This window comes from Symphalangus syndactylus, chromosome 3, assembly GCF_028878055.3.
Source record: "Symphalangus syndactylus isolate Jambi chromosome 3, NHGRI_mSymSyn1-v2.1_pri, whole genome shotgun sequence".
In the NCBI taxonomy this organism is placed as follows: Eukaryota; Metazoa; Chordata; class Mammalia; order Primates; family Hylobatidae; genus Symphalangus; species Symphalangus syndactylus.
In genome coordinates, this window is record NC_072425.2 from 32,243,149 (window position 1) to 32,258,131 (window position 14,983).

General features: G+C 40.5%; 1 protein-coding gene across 5 annotated transcripts in view; it reads left to right on the forward strand.

Annotated features, from left to right (window-relative positions):
• The first annotated feature begins 329 nt into the window (after positions 1-329).
• The window catches only part of INIP (INTS3 and NABP interacting protein), a 36,316-nt gene continuing 21,662 nt past the window's right edge, over positions 330-14,983 (forward strand). For 2 of the 5 annotated variants that reach the window (XM_063636134.1, XM_055271491.2), the window contains exons 1-2: positions 341-484; positions 1,939-2,019. In XM_063636134.1, coding sequence (XP_063492204.1) covers positions 1,995-2,019 — 25 coding nt within the window. In that variant the 5' untranslated portion in view covers positions 341-484; positions 1,939-1,994. Of the gene's footprint in view, positions 485-1,935; positions 2,020-14,983 lie in introns of those variants that run through there. The other 3 variants (XM_063636135.1, XM_055271494.2, XM_055271495.2) reach the window with 3 other exon arrangements.

Genomic DNA, 14,983 nt, shown 5'->3' on the forward strand with positions numbered 1-14,983 from the left:
GCCTCTAGAGTCGCCCCTCCTCCGAGGCCCAGCCGAGGTGGACTCGCACCGTCACAAGACCGGCCAGGCGGTGGCAATGAAGAAAAAGCCAGTCTTGGTGCTAGGGACCCAGATGTTCTCCGTCCCGCCCCTGCCTGTCAGCCCCGCCCCTCCCCCGCCCCGGGCCACGCCCCACCCTGGCCCCGCCCCCAACAGTACCGCTTGCATCTCCCGTGAGCCTCTTCGACTGTCACTCTTTGGAAAAAAAGTGACGTCTGCACTGAGGTGGCCGCTAAAGTGCGAATCACGACGGGCGGTGGCCGTTGGGTCCCGGCGTGAGGCGGGGTTTCCGCTCCCTGGGGCTCACGTCAGTCAGGAGGCGGAAGCGCAGCGGGGGCGGGAAGGTTGTAGTGCCGCGAGTTGAGCTCTTCTTGCCTAAGTGGTCGCGCCCCCTTTAAGAGCAGTGATTGGAAGACGAGGCGATCCCGGTGTCCTAGGGTCCCAGGTAAGTACGACAGTCTGGTGGCACCGGGCAATAGAAAAGTGTGGCTCCGGTGATAACCTGTCGCCGCTGTCTTTGTTGCTACAGGCGGCGACCTCTCTTCCGACCTTGCCACCAACATTTCTCGCTCCTACTTGCTTCCTTCGTCTGGTTCATAGCCCGGGCCCAGCCGGCTCTGCACACCCGCAGGCAGGGACCTTTCTGGCACGCCAGTTTACCCTGTCACAAGATGGCCCTGTTGTCCTCCAGTCCTAACCCCGCATTGCTCGCTCTGTGCTTCAGCCGCTGGAGACACCTAACGATTCATTTACTAAAAGCCGGTGTCTGTTTTCTATCCCTTATGTCTTTCCCGGGCTCCCTAGACTAAGGCATCACTCTTTGCTCCCAATGAAATCAATTCTTTGCCTCCGGCACTGTGCCCACCTTTTAAAGAGCGGATTTGTTAAGCTTTTTTTTTTTTTTTTTTTTTTTTAATAGTATGGTTGCTTGAATAAGACTTTATTTTCCCATCGGATTATATGTTCCTTGATAGCAGGAGTAGGGTCTTGCTCATTTTGGATCTCCCCAGGATTTGGTACGAAAGAACGAAGTTTGGAAACCAGCAGCCCAAATAATTCTTACTAGCTCTATGACCCTGGGTAAGGTTTCCTCATCTATAAAATGGTGATAAATAAATAAAGGAACTAATTTCGAGCATCTTACACAGTGTATGGTGCAGAGCAGGTACAGTACTCCTTTACCTTTTTTAGCTTTCAGTGTACACAGTAGTTTATGGGTATGTGTTTTAAACGAATGCAGAGACACCACAGATTAATGATTTTTCTTCCTAGCACCATGATTGTATTGACTCTATCAATTGGTTGATATATTTGGTAAATACAACCTAATGATGTTTATTAAAGACAGTAATACTAAATGGTATGAACATCTGCAAGAATAAACAATGCCATATTTAATTAAATGCTTGAGGCACTAGCAGAGTTTACATTTGTGATTTCAGTCCGTGTACATTTCAAATGTATTTTTTTTTTTTTTTTTTGAGACCAAGTCTCGCTCTGTCGCCCAAGCTGGAGTGCAGTGGTGCGATCTCGGCTCACTGCAACCTCCGCCTCCCAGGTTCAAGTGATTCTCCTGTCTCGCCCTCCCGAGTAGCTGGGACTACAGGCGCGTGCCACCACACCCGGCTGATTTTTTTTTTTTTTAATTTTATTTTTAGTAGAGACGGGGTTTCACCATGTTAGCCAGGATGGTCTCGATCTCTCCTGACCTCGTGATCCGCCCGCCTCGGCCTTCCAAAGTGCTGGGATTACAGGCGTGAGCCACCGCACCCAGCACAAATGTATCTTTCTGAAGAGATTGAGAAACAGCAAACATTTCATTGTAGGGAGGCTAGCTGTTCCTTTTAGTTTGTGATTAAAATATGGTGCATTGTATATGTGTGTACACATATTTTACAGGTGATTGTGAAGTGCTGACCAATTGCCACTGGACATACTTGAAACAAAATAGGAAAATGGCAGCAAACTCTTCAGGACAAGGTAATGACAGCAGGAATTTCTTTACTACGAACATTTTCCCCGTATAGTAAATGTATTTGAATAAGAGAAAATTTAGCATAGGGCAGTTACTGTAGCCAGAATTTAAAAAATGAATAGCAGGCCGGGAGCGGTGGCTCACACCTGTAATCCCAGTACTTTGGGAGGCCAAGGTGGGTGGACTGCTTGAGGTCAGGAACCCCGCTCTACTAAAATACAAAAATTAGCTGGGCATGGTGGCGGGCGCCTCTAATCCCAGCTACTAGGGAGGCTGAGGCAGGAGAATTTCTTGAACCCAGGAGGCGGAGGTTGCAGTGAACCAAGATTGCACCACTGCACTCCAGCCTGGGCGACAGAGTGAGACTCCGTCTCAAAAAAAGAAAAAGAAGGCCGGGCGCGGTGGCTCACGCCTGTAATCCCAGCACTTTGGGAGGCCGAGGCGGGCGGATCACGAGGTCAGGAGATCGAGACCACAGTGAAACCCCGTCTCTACTAAAAATACAAAAAATTAGCCAGGCGCGGTGGCGGGCGCCTGTAATCCCAGCTACTCGGAGAGGCTGAGGCAGGAGAATGGCGTGAACCCGGGAGACAGAGCTTGCAGTGAGCCGAGATCGCGCCACTGCACTCCAGCCTGGGTGACAGAGCGAGACTCCGTCTCAAAAAAAAAAAAAAAAAAAAGAAAAAGAAAAAAAGAAGAACAGCAAAGTAAAACTCTAAATTTGAAATACACTCATGTGCTGAATAATGATGTTTAGGTCAATGACAGACTGCTTACGGGATGGTGGTCCCATAAGATTATAATGGAGCTGAACAATTTCAGTCGCCTAGTGACATCTTGATAATCCTGACCCTGTGTAGGCCTAGGCTAATGTGTGTGTTTGTGTCTTCATTTTTAACAAAGAAGTTTAAAAAGTAAAAAAAAAAAATTAAAAATTTTAAAAATAGAAAACTTATGGAATAAAGATATAAAGAAAATACTTTTTTTTTTTTGAGATGGAATTTCTCTCTTGTTGCCCAGGCTGGAGTGCAATGGCATGATCTTGGCTCACTGCAACCTCCGCCTCCCGGGTTCAAGCAATCCTCCTGCCTGAACCTCCCGAGTAGCTGGGATTACAGGCACGCGCCACCACACTTGATTAATTTTGTATTTTTAGTAGAAACGGGGTTTCTCCATGTTGGTCAGGCTGGTCTGAAACTCCTGACCTCAGGTGATCCGCCTGCCTTGGCCTCCCAAAGTGCTGGGATTGCAGGCATGAGCCACCGTGCCTGGCCCAGTGTTTTGTGTTTTAAGCTAAGTGTTATTACAAAAGTCAAAAAGTTAAAAAAATTTAAAAGTTTATAAAATAAAGTTACAGTAAGCTGGCCGGGCGCAGTGGCTCATGCCTGTACTCCTAGCACTTTGGGAGGCCAAGGCGGGTGGATCACGAGGTCAGAAGATCGAGACCATCCTGGCTAACACAGTGAAACCCCGTCTCTACTAAAAATACAAAAAATTATCCGGGCATGGTGGCAGGCGCCTGTAGTCTCAGCTACTCTGGAGGCTGAGGCAGGAGAATGGCATGAACCCAGGAGGCAGAGCTTGCAGTGAGCCGAGATCGCGCCACTGCACCCCAGCCTAGGGGACAGAGCAAGACTCCGTCTCAAAAAAAAAAAAAAAATAAAAATAAAAATAAATAAATAAATAAATAAATAAATAAAGTTACAGTAAGCTAAGGTTAATGTATTATTGAAGAAAGAAAAATTGAATAAATTTAGTGGAGCCTAAGTGTACAGTGTTTATAAGTATACAGTACTATACAGTAATGTCCTAGACTTTCACATTCACTCACAACTCACTCACTGACTCACCCAGAGCAGCTTCAGTCCTGAAAGCTGCATGCATGGTAAATGCCCTATACAGGTATACCATTTTTTGTCTTTTAAACCGTGTGCGTGTGTGTGTGTGTGTATATATATATGTGTGTGTATTTTAAGATCTCAATTGGCTTTATTTGTGATTCTAGAATCAGGCAACACTTCATTTCATAAAATAGAATAAGTGTTCCCTAAACCATATTTTTACTGTACCTTTTCTATGTTTAGATACACAAATACTTAGTATTGTATTACAGTTGCCTACACTATTCAGTACAGTAACATGCTGTACACGTTTGTAGCCTTGGAGCAACAGACTGTTACTGTACAGCCTAGGTGTGTAGTAGGCTATACCATCTGTGTTTGTGTAAGTACACCCTGATGTTTGCATAACAGAAAATCACCTAACAATGAATTTCTCAGAATGTATCCCTGTTGTTAAGCAGCATATGATGGTAGATCTGACATTGGATCAGATATACAACATCCTTTATATTATTAATCTTATATTTTAATCTACATTAAGATTATTTACATTGAAATTGTATTCACATTATTCACGTTATGGCCTCTTCTGACATCTATGTTCGCTTGCTCTTTTACTTGAAATCAGAACCACTTTTAAAGAAGTTTTATTGTCATCACGCATTATCCATGCCTTTATCTTCATTGCTGTACAAACTTTTGTACACATTTCACCTGTGTTAAGATAGCTCCAGAACAAATCAAGTCAGACACATTTGCTGCTATCAAGGAGTTTTTATTTTAAAATGTTTATAAAAGTAAAATTTACTCTCTATAAAGTATTGAATCTCACTTGGCAAGTAGTTAACCACTTAACTACTTGAAGGACGCCTCTATTTCCATTCTGTATCAAGTCTGAATTCCTGTTTGACTCTATGTAGGTTTGACCCATCTTCATATTTTTAAATTATTCATCTCTGTTCTGATTTTTTTAATCTTAGTTTTATCTTAAACTTACGGACTCTTAAAGTGTATACTCATTTGGTCCAGCTTCTTTCATTGACCATACTCTGTGAGATTCATCCACATTGTGCATGGATCAGTAGTTCATTCCTTGTTATTGTGGAGTAGTATTCCACGGTAGGACTATATCACATTTTGTTTATTCACTCTTCTGTTTGTGAGCTTTGGTGTTGTCTCAGTTTTGGCTGTTGTGAATAAAGCTGCTATGAGCATTTATAAGTCTTTTTTGCAGGTACCTTTTTTTTTTTTTGAGATGGAGTTTTGCTCTTGTTGCCCAAGCTGGAGTGCAATAGCATGATCTCAGCTCATTGCAACCTACGCCTCCTGGGTTCAAGCGATTCTCCTGCCTCAGCCTCCTGAGTATATGGGATTACAGGCACGTGCCACTGCGCCTGGCTAATTTTTTGTAGAAACGGGGTTTCACCATGTTAGCCAGGCTGGTCTCGAACTCCTGACCTCAGGTGATCCGCCCGCCTCGGCCTCCCAAAGTGCTGGGATTACAGGCATGAGCCACTGTGCCCGGCCTCAGATACCTTTTTTTTAAGAGACAGGGTCTTGTTCTGTTGCTCAGGCTGGGCTCTGAGGTGGATGATAGCTCGCTGCAGCCTCAAACTCCTGGGCTCAAACGATCCTCCCGCTTCTACCTTCCAAAGTGCTGGGACTGCATGCATGCATCACCATGCCTGGCTAATTTTTTTATTTTTTGTAGAGAGAGGGTCTTGCTTTGTCAGCTGGGCTGGGCTGGTCTTGAACTCCTGGCCTCAGGAAATCCTCCCATCTCGGCCTCCCAAAATGTTGGGATTACAGGCATGAGCCACCATGCTGGGCCACTTGTACCATTTTATTATTTTAGTATATGTGCTGCCGAAGTGAGCTCTCTTTGTACTGTTTTATGTTCTCTCCAGCAATATGTGAATATTCTGGTTGATTCACATTTACTGTTGTCAGTCGTTAATTTTAGCCATTCTAGAATGTATGAAGTGCATTCTCATTGTAGTATTAAAATGCATTTCCTTGATGACAAATGCTGAGCACTTTCTTTGTATTTATTGGCCATTGTAAATCTTCCTTTATGAAGTATTTGTTCAAATATTTTACTCATTTTTTAAAAATTGGGTTATTTCTTTTATTAGCAAGTTCTTTTGTTTTCACTTTTCGGTCTGGATACAAGTCCTTTGTCAGATATGTTTTGCACGTATTTCCTCCCAGTCTCGCTTGCCTTTTTGTTTTCTTAATGGTGTTGTTCTTATCCTGTATGTAATGTGTTATTTTTCTCTGGCTGCTTTTAGGATTTTCTCTTTGTATTTCAGTAGTCTGACTATGGTATGCCTAGAAGGGTGGTTTTCTTGTTTGGGGTTTGTTGAGCTTTTTGGATCTGTAGGTTGATGGCTTTCACTAAATTTGGCATGTTTCCATCCATTATTCAAATACTCCAAGGCTCTGCTTATTTTTCCTCAATATTTTTTTCTGTTCTTCAGATTGGTTAATTTCTAATGCTCTAACTTAAATAACTTCTGCCATCTCCAATCTGCTGTTAATTCAATCCAGTGAACATTTTGTTTCAATTTACTTTTTAGATCTAGAATTTCCACTTGGTCCTTTTCCATAGTTATATTTCTTTGCTAAAATACCCCTTTTATTTATTGCGTCCTTTTCCCTTAAGTCCTTGAACATATTTATAATGGTTGATTTTAAATCCTTGACTGCTAGTTATATCATTGGGGTTATCTCGGAGTTGGTTTTTGTTGACAGCATTTTGGTGCATATGCATCACGTTTTCCTTTTTCTTCCTATAACTCGTGATTTGTTATTGGGTAATGGACATTGTGGAAACTCTGGATTCTGTTATATTCTTCTGAAATGTGATTTTTGTTCTAGCAGACAGCTTGACTCAACTCATACTCAACTCCAAACTCTTGTCTCTCCTGTATTGGGCAGCAGCTGAAATCTTGCAGTGTTTTTCAGCTTCCACCTGCTGCTTTATTGATGGGTTGCCTGGGATCTCCCCTGGATATGTGTAGTTCAGCAGTGAGTGAATTTTATATGCATGAATTGGGCTTTATTCCTTCTGCCTTTCCCTCAAGCCTTGCCCCTAATATTTTGGCTACTTTGTCAGCCCTAAACTTGAGTTCTCCTCTGACACTCAAGCTAGTAAGGTGAGGCTAACCAAGCTGTTAGTGGATTGGGGAGTGCTTCAGGCAAAAGGCCACAAGTTCCCAAATCTCACCAGTTGCAGTTTCTGCCTGATACTGGTCAGACTCCAGTGCCTTTAAATAGTGAATTTTTAATATTTTAGTGTTATGTTTGTGGCAGGATTAGACCAACCAGACTACTCTGCCAGTACTGGAAATTGAAAGCTTCCTGATTCTGTTTTAGTTTATTAGTTATATTTAGGACAAACTAAAGGTTACACAAATTTTGTAGAATTATAGTATTGTAAAAAGCAAGTTGTGGTGACAGCTTTTCCAGCTATAACCAGCTAATACCATTCTGTTCTCCTCTCACATAGCCATGTGTGATTTGTGTGCTCTGTGGACTAATCATAGGTCCACATTCCCTTGTGGTTGTTGACCTCTTTATTTTTCCATTAAATTATAAGGGCCCATATTAAAAATAACTTAATTTGAGCTCAAATGAAAGCTAAGAGAAGTCTATTTTGGAAAGATAATACGCTGCTAAAAACCACACAATGCACTGCAAATGAAAATGAATTTTAAATTATCCCACTATTAGCACAAATAATTGAGATTTACAATATGCTGGTTACTTTTTTTGTAGTTGTAGTAAAAACGCAATCATTTTTAGTATTGCCTTTGACTGACCCATAGTCAGATCCACTATGAAACATCCCCTAATCTAAATAGAAATGAATTTAGATTAGCCCTTTGGCTTCCATTGCTCCTTTGTCAGGGATTTTTGTTGATGTCATGGAACTGCTGCTACTAGGAACCAGCAGAGGGAGTCCGCATCATGTTCTAGAGACTCCCGGACTCCAGTGAAATTTTAAAATTCTTATTTATTCAGATCTATTGTATTTTTCTCTCTCTCTTTAATTTTTTTTTAAGAGGCAGGGTCTCGCTCTGTTGCCCAGGCTGAAGAGCAGTGGTGTGATTGTAGCTCCGTGCAGCCTCCAACTCCTGAGCTCAGCATCCCAAGTAGCTGAGACTATAGGCACATGCTACCATGCCTGGCTAATTTTTTTTCTTTTTTCCTATAGAAACAGGGTCTCGCTTAGTTGCCCAGGCTGGTCTTGAACTCCTGTTCTCAAGCAGTTCTCTCACCTTGGCTTCCCAAAGCATTGGAATTACAAGTGTGAGCCACCATGCCCGGCTGTATTTTACTTTCTGTAGTAAATCATTTCTGTACTGTTTGTATGTATAAGAATTACTTAATATGGAGATTAATATGAAGGGCCTTAATTATCTTAAAATGATAACTGAAAGAACCATGATTAAAAAAAATCTTTGTGTGTTGTAATTTATTAATGTAAATAAATAGATTTTACTTATTATGTCTGGTGTAGAGAACAATTCCATTGTATCGGGGACTAAGCCCTCTTTCAGATCTAGCAGTCTTTCATGCCGTCATAGTAATCAGGACTGCTAAATTTCATACGCCCTTGACAGTCACTGCCGTCCCATGTTCTTCATACTGTCCAATGTAGTGTGGAACATTTGGTAGGCTTTCAATCATGAGAATTTTAGTATGCAGAGGCAGATTGTCAACCTGAGGTTTGGACAAGGTACCAAAAGCAGCAGAGAGTCCTTCATTATTGGTAAATGTCAAGGTCCTATGATGATGTGATGACATTGGATTGGTTCAGGCTGATTTCAGAGAGACCTGGTGAAATACTGAGTAAGGAATATGAATTCTTTTGTTTGATTTTTTCAATTTTACAGATAGCTGAAAATGCTTATAGTAGTAACCATAAGATCTGCAGATCAGGTAGTAGGAACTATTGATTTTGGGCCAGTCCTGGTGCTCTCAGCTGTGATTTCAGCATGCTGCATAGGAGTGGAATGGCAAGGCTCCTGGGAAGTGTCTTGTTTGACCTCAGACCCAAGTACAAGTCTTCACCTAAACCATATATGGTCCAGAAGGAAAGCAAGTTTATTCTTCAGGTTTATACTAAAGTATGCCACCTCTCAATTATGAGTTTATCTCAGTGATGCATAAAAAGCATCTGAAAATTCTTGTATTTGTACCTTTTTAAAGATGAGAGTATGGATGCAAAGACACAATTTGGAGTAGGTTTCTTAAGGCTAAATTTCTTTTTGTTGCATTTTAATTGCTACAGCAAAGAGAATAAATTAGATTTCTGATGCTAGGCTTGACCTGTAGGCTCCAGATTGAAATTATCACTGGGAAGAATATTATGTAAAGTAATCTGAGACTGTTTGTGTAGTTAGGAGAGAGTATGGGATCCACACATGCACTCAGACTGGCCTGGGAGTTCTGAAATGTGAATGTAATTAGAAAGCTGCATGCCAATTAGTTGTGGCCTATCTAATGAAAAACTGTTCACTGACAGAGAATTGTCAATGTGGGATGACAGGAATCTAGTGATGTTAACCTGATGACTAGGGAGAAAGAATGCTAGATAATAATAACAATAATAGCATATATTTATTAAGCAACTACCATGTGGCAGGCAGTGTTCTAGGTCTTTTACTTATATTTTTCTGTATTTCCTGTAACCACCCTTTAAAGTGTTACTGTTATCCCCTTTGGTCCTGAGGCATGGTGAGGTAATTTTCCTAATATTCAATAGTAAGTGGTAGTGCTGAGATGAGAACCCAAGTTGATTCCATGTCCCAAGTTCCTTATTCATTCTGTTTTCCCATACCGCCCTTCAGTAGGGGGAATTACAACATTCTGATGATAGATCTGATACAAAACCACTGGGCGCTCGAGACAAGGGGCAAAAGACCTCTTCTTGATCTTTATTGGGATTAATCTAATCGTCTACATTGGTTATTAAGCAGAAAATCCTTTAAATGAAAAGGGCCTGTGAGTTTATATGTGAGAAGAAAAGAAAAACGAGTGGGGAAGAAAGGTTGATTCAAGCAGAAGATACATCATCATCTTACAAACCTCAATGGGTAGAAAAAGTGGCAGTAGTTTTAAAGGAGTAAGTCCTTAGGTCTAGGTGAAAAAGAACATGAACACAGATCACCTGAGCAGACATTAGGGCTTGATTCCTTTTCTTTGTTACTACGTATTTTTGGTAAACTCTGAAAGGTGGCTAATGATTGAGTAATTTTTTAATCTTGCAAGATATAGGAAACGTTCATCATTAACTAGATTTAGGACAGAGCAAGAAAATGGATTCTTTCCTATAATCCGTTTAGAGACCCTGTCTTTGAAAAAAAAAAAAAAAGTTAATAAAAAAAATTAGCTGGGCATGGGGCTGAGGTGGGAGGATCGCTTGAGTATGGGAGGTTGAGGCTGCTCTGAGCCCTGATCATGCCACTGCACTCTATCCTGCACAACAGAGTGAGACCCTGTCTCAAAAAAAATAAAGAAAATAAATGCAGCCCTGGCAACATCTTGATTTTAGCCCAGTGAGACCTCTGACCTATAGATCCGTAAGGCAATAGATTTGTTTCGTTTTAAGCCACGAATTTTGGGTAATTTGTTACAGCAGCCATAGAAAACTAATGCATATTTAACTGCAAGAACCAAAAAAATATAGGAACCCTCCATGACACCTTCTTCCTCATTCCTTCATATTGAATCCATCACTCTCCTCCTGATTTAACTTCCTAAATAGCTAATGGATCCGTTTGTATCTCTGCATTTCCATCCACTAATAACTTTTATTATCTCTAGCTCTTTCTACTGTGATAGTTTCCTGACTATTTTCTCTTGTCTATTCTCAACATTGCAGTTAGAGTGATCTTTTTAAAGGGGGAAAAGTTATTTTGTTCCTCACCCCTACTTTTATGCCTTAGATCTTTCAGTTCAAGCATCACTTCCTTTGAAAGCCTTCTCTGACACTGCTCCCCCCACTTTCACGCTAGGTCAAGTTTATTTAGCATTCATTCCTACAATAATGATTGTTATAAATGCTCATCAAATGGTTTCTTTATTTCAGACTACTCATGTTAGATTTTAATTACACATTCATTCATGTGATTATTTGATTGATCTCTATTTTCACTGGACAGTTTGAAAACCATGAAAGCTAGAATCATGTCAAGTTTTGCCTTATCACTGCATCCTTAGAACCTAACTTTGTGCCTGTATGTGATAGCATGAAAGACTGCTAGATCTGAAAGAGGGCTTAGTCCCCAACACAATAAATACTTGTTCAATCAATAACTGAAAACATGTTAAACACGTTAATAGTGCCACAGTGACGTTCCTCTAGTACTAAACTATAGGAATAAACCTATAAACATAGGTGTCTCAACTATGGTACTTTAATGTACTATATAGTTGTGAAGAGTATATAGCTTGTAGGATAACCACTCGACAGGATTTAAGTAATCTTTTAAAAATTATTGTTATGAAAGTGTAGTAGATTGTCCATAACTATATAATCAAAATAATTTTCACTTTTAGCTTTAGATTTTTTTTACAATAAGAAGAATTTCAGTTAGTCTTTAAGTGTGATAGAGCTGTTAAACGAAAATGAGTATCAGCTCTTAGATTTTAAATGCAATCTGATGTAATGCTAGTTACTTGAGAATGTTTTTAGTGACAAAGAAATGTGCGGGAGGAAAAAAAAGAAATGTGTGGGAGTCAAAATGTTTCTATGAATGAATGAGAAAATGAGAACATACGTGATTATGAATGGAGATAGTGTTATAGTTCCAAAAGTGGAAATGTTTTTTCAAACAAAAACCAGGCAACAGAACGAGACCCTGTCTCTTAAAAAAAAAAAGTTTGAAACAGATTTTTTGTTTTTTAAAAAGGTTAGTTATAAAAGGATATTAAACATGGCTTGGTTAAAAAAAAAAAAAAAAAAAAAAAAGAGGCCAGGCACAGTGGCTCACGCCTGTAATCCCAGCACTTTGGGAGGCCGAAGTGGGCGGATCACCTGAGGTCGGGAGTTCGAGACCGGCCTGACCCAACATGGAGAAACCCCATCTCTACTAAAAATACAAAATTAGCCAGGCATGGTGGCTAATGCGTAATCATGGTGGCATGATTACGCATGCCTGTAATCCCAGCTACTCGGGAGGTTGAGACAGCAGAATCGCTTGAACCTGGGAGGTGGAGGTTGTGGTGAGCCGAGATCACGCCATTGCACTCCAGCCTGGGCGACATGAGTGAAACTCCGTCTCAAAAAAAATAAATAAATAAATAAAAGAAAAATAAATAAATAGTTTCTGCCAGGTTTGGTGGTTCACACCTGTAATCCCGGTACTTTGGGAGGCTGAGGTGGAAGGATCACTTGAGGCCATCAAGACCAGCCTGGGCAACACAGCAAGAACCCTGTATCTATACTATTTTTAAAAATTAAAGTAATAGTTCTTACCATACATGAGATAACATATTAAACATCTTTGTGCTTCTGAGACTGAAAAGAGATGCATTGAATTATATCAGGAGACTATATGGGTTAAAAAGAAACCCTCATGTAGTGAGTATAACATTGTTAAAAGTTATATATTGATGCCCTAGTTAGAGAAAGTTTGAACCCTGAAATTAAGAGAATCTCACCATAGAAAATTATGGGCTGGGTGTGGTGGCTCATGCCTGTAATCCCACTACTGTGGGAATCTGAGGCAGGAGGATTGCTTGAGGCCAGGAGTTTAAGATGAGCCTGGGCAACATAGTGAGGTCCTGTCTCTACACAAAATTGAAAAAAAAATTAGCCAGGTGTGCTAGTGCACACCTATAGTCTTAACTGCTTTGGAGGCTGAGGCAGGAGGATCACTTGAGCCCAGGAATTTGAGGCTTCAGTGAGCTCTATTTTTAGTTTTTTGAGGAACCTCCAAACTGTTCTCCATAGTGGTTGTGCTAATTTACATTCCCACTAACAGTGTACAAGGGTTCCCTTTTGTCCACGTCCTTGCCAATGTTTGTTACTGCCTGACGTTTGGATAAAAGCCATTTTGACTGAGGTGAGATATCTCACTGTAGTTTTGATTTGCATTTCTCTGATGATCAATGGAGTTGAGCACTTTTCATATTGCATTATTTCTTGAACAAGTCTCTATCTCACTGCCCGTCTCTGATCCTGGATTAACTTTTCCCTGCGGCAGGTCTCTTCTACCCTGTAATCTATTCTCTGTTACCAACAGAGGGTGTTCGTCACTGTGCCAAGACTGATCTCTGCCTCTTCCTTTTCTAAATACTCTCAGTAGCTCCCCATTGCCTATTTGATCAAACTAAGAATCTACATGTAATACAAGGTCCCTAAATATCTGGCTCCTTCTTAACCTTCCCAGCTGCTTCTTTCACTGCTTTTTCCACACATAATTTGGGCTAGAGTCACTTGTATTTATTTGCCAATTCCCATGCATTCCATTCCATTTCATTCTTTAATGTCTGAAGATATTTGGGGCATGGAGAAAAATACTCATCACTGCTCATAATTTAATACTTAGTTTAGTAAATCTACTTATCTAATATACTAAAGTTCTAAAATAAAATTGTTTTAAACATTTAGGCTGGGTGTGGTGGCTTATGCGTGTAATTCCAGCACTTTGGGAGGCCAAAGTGGGAGAATCACTTGAGCCCAGGAGTTTGAGACCAGCATGGGCAACACAGGGGGACCCCATTTGTACAAAAACTTTTAAAAATTAGCCAGGTGTGGTGGCACATGCCTGTGGTCCCAGCTACTTGGGAGGCTGAAGTGGGAGGATGCCTTGAGCTGGGGAGGTCAAGGCTGCAGTGAGCCTTGATTATGCCACCTGCACTCCAGCCTGGGCAACAGAGCGAGACCTTGTCTCAAAAAAAAATTTTTTTTAAACATTTAGACATTGTTTATAAGCTTATTTAGTTCAATTATGTTTAATAACAGTTTGTTACAATTATAATTAATTATACTGTCTGTTAAACTTCACTTTATATAGTGGTCAAAAATTTACTTAAAATTAAATGTATTTTAAAATATTAACCTGTTAGTTTAATTTATTCATTCTATACTTTTTTTTTTTGAGACAGGGTCTCGCTCTGTTACCCAGGGTGGAATGCAATGGCATAGTCATGGCTCACTGCAGCTTTGACCTCCCAGGTTCAAGCCATCCTCCTGCCTAAGCCTCCTGAGTAGCTGAGATCACAAGTGTGCACCACAACATCCAGCTAATTTTTCTTATTTTTAGTAGAAACGAGGTCTCACTATGTTGCCCAGGCTGGTCTTGAATTCCTGGGCTCAAGTGAACCTTCTGCCTTGGCCTCCCAAAGTGCTGGGATTACAGGCATGAACCACTGCACTCAGCTGATATACTTGCATTTTTATATTTCCCTAGAGTTATAATACTCTTCCAGATTTCTATTTCTATACTTTTCCAGAATTATAGTAATTTTTCTATACCTTTGTAGGTTACAGTAATCTTACCACTACCAAAACAAAGCAAAATTTTAAATTACTGAGAGTTCGGAGTTGTTGATGGATTTGATTCTCAATTAAAACACAAGGTTTGGTTATGCCTAAAGCTTACCCAAAGGCTGTGTTGATGGGCAACCTAAAGTCATGTTGGTGTGCATTAGTTCTCCTCTATAATTGCATGTTACCTGCTTAGGAGGATTTTTTTTTAAATTCATGCCTTTCTCATAGACTGTTAGTTTCTTGCAGCCTAGAATTATTCCATTAATTGAAATATTCTTTATTTTTTGTGTGATCAGTGTTTCATAGCTCAGTGCTCTGTTGTCATTATAACTTGCCCTTTTCTGGTAGCAGTGGTGCCAGGAATTATAGATGTTTCCTTTCCTGAGCAATCAGGGATCAGGTCTGTACTGTGAGCTCTCTAGGATATTGGACTAATTCACCCTTTTAGAACTCACAATGTCTACTTGGTCATTGTGTGTGATCATAGGCACTCATCAGCCACTGCGTCTCCTTTAAAAATACATATTGCTGTATGTGTTAGGGCCTGTGCTGATCTGAATTTCTTGTTTTTGGTATGTGACCTGCTTTTTTTGGAACTGTTTGGCTTAGTCACACACAATT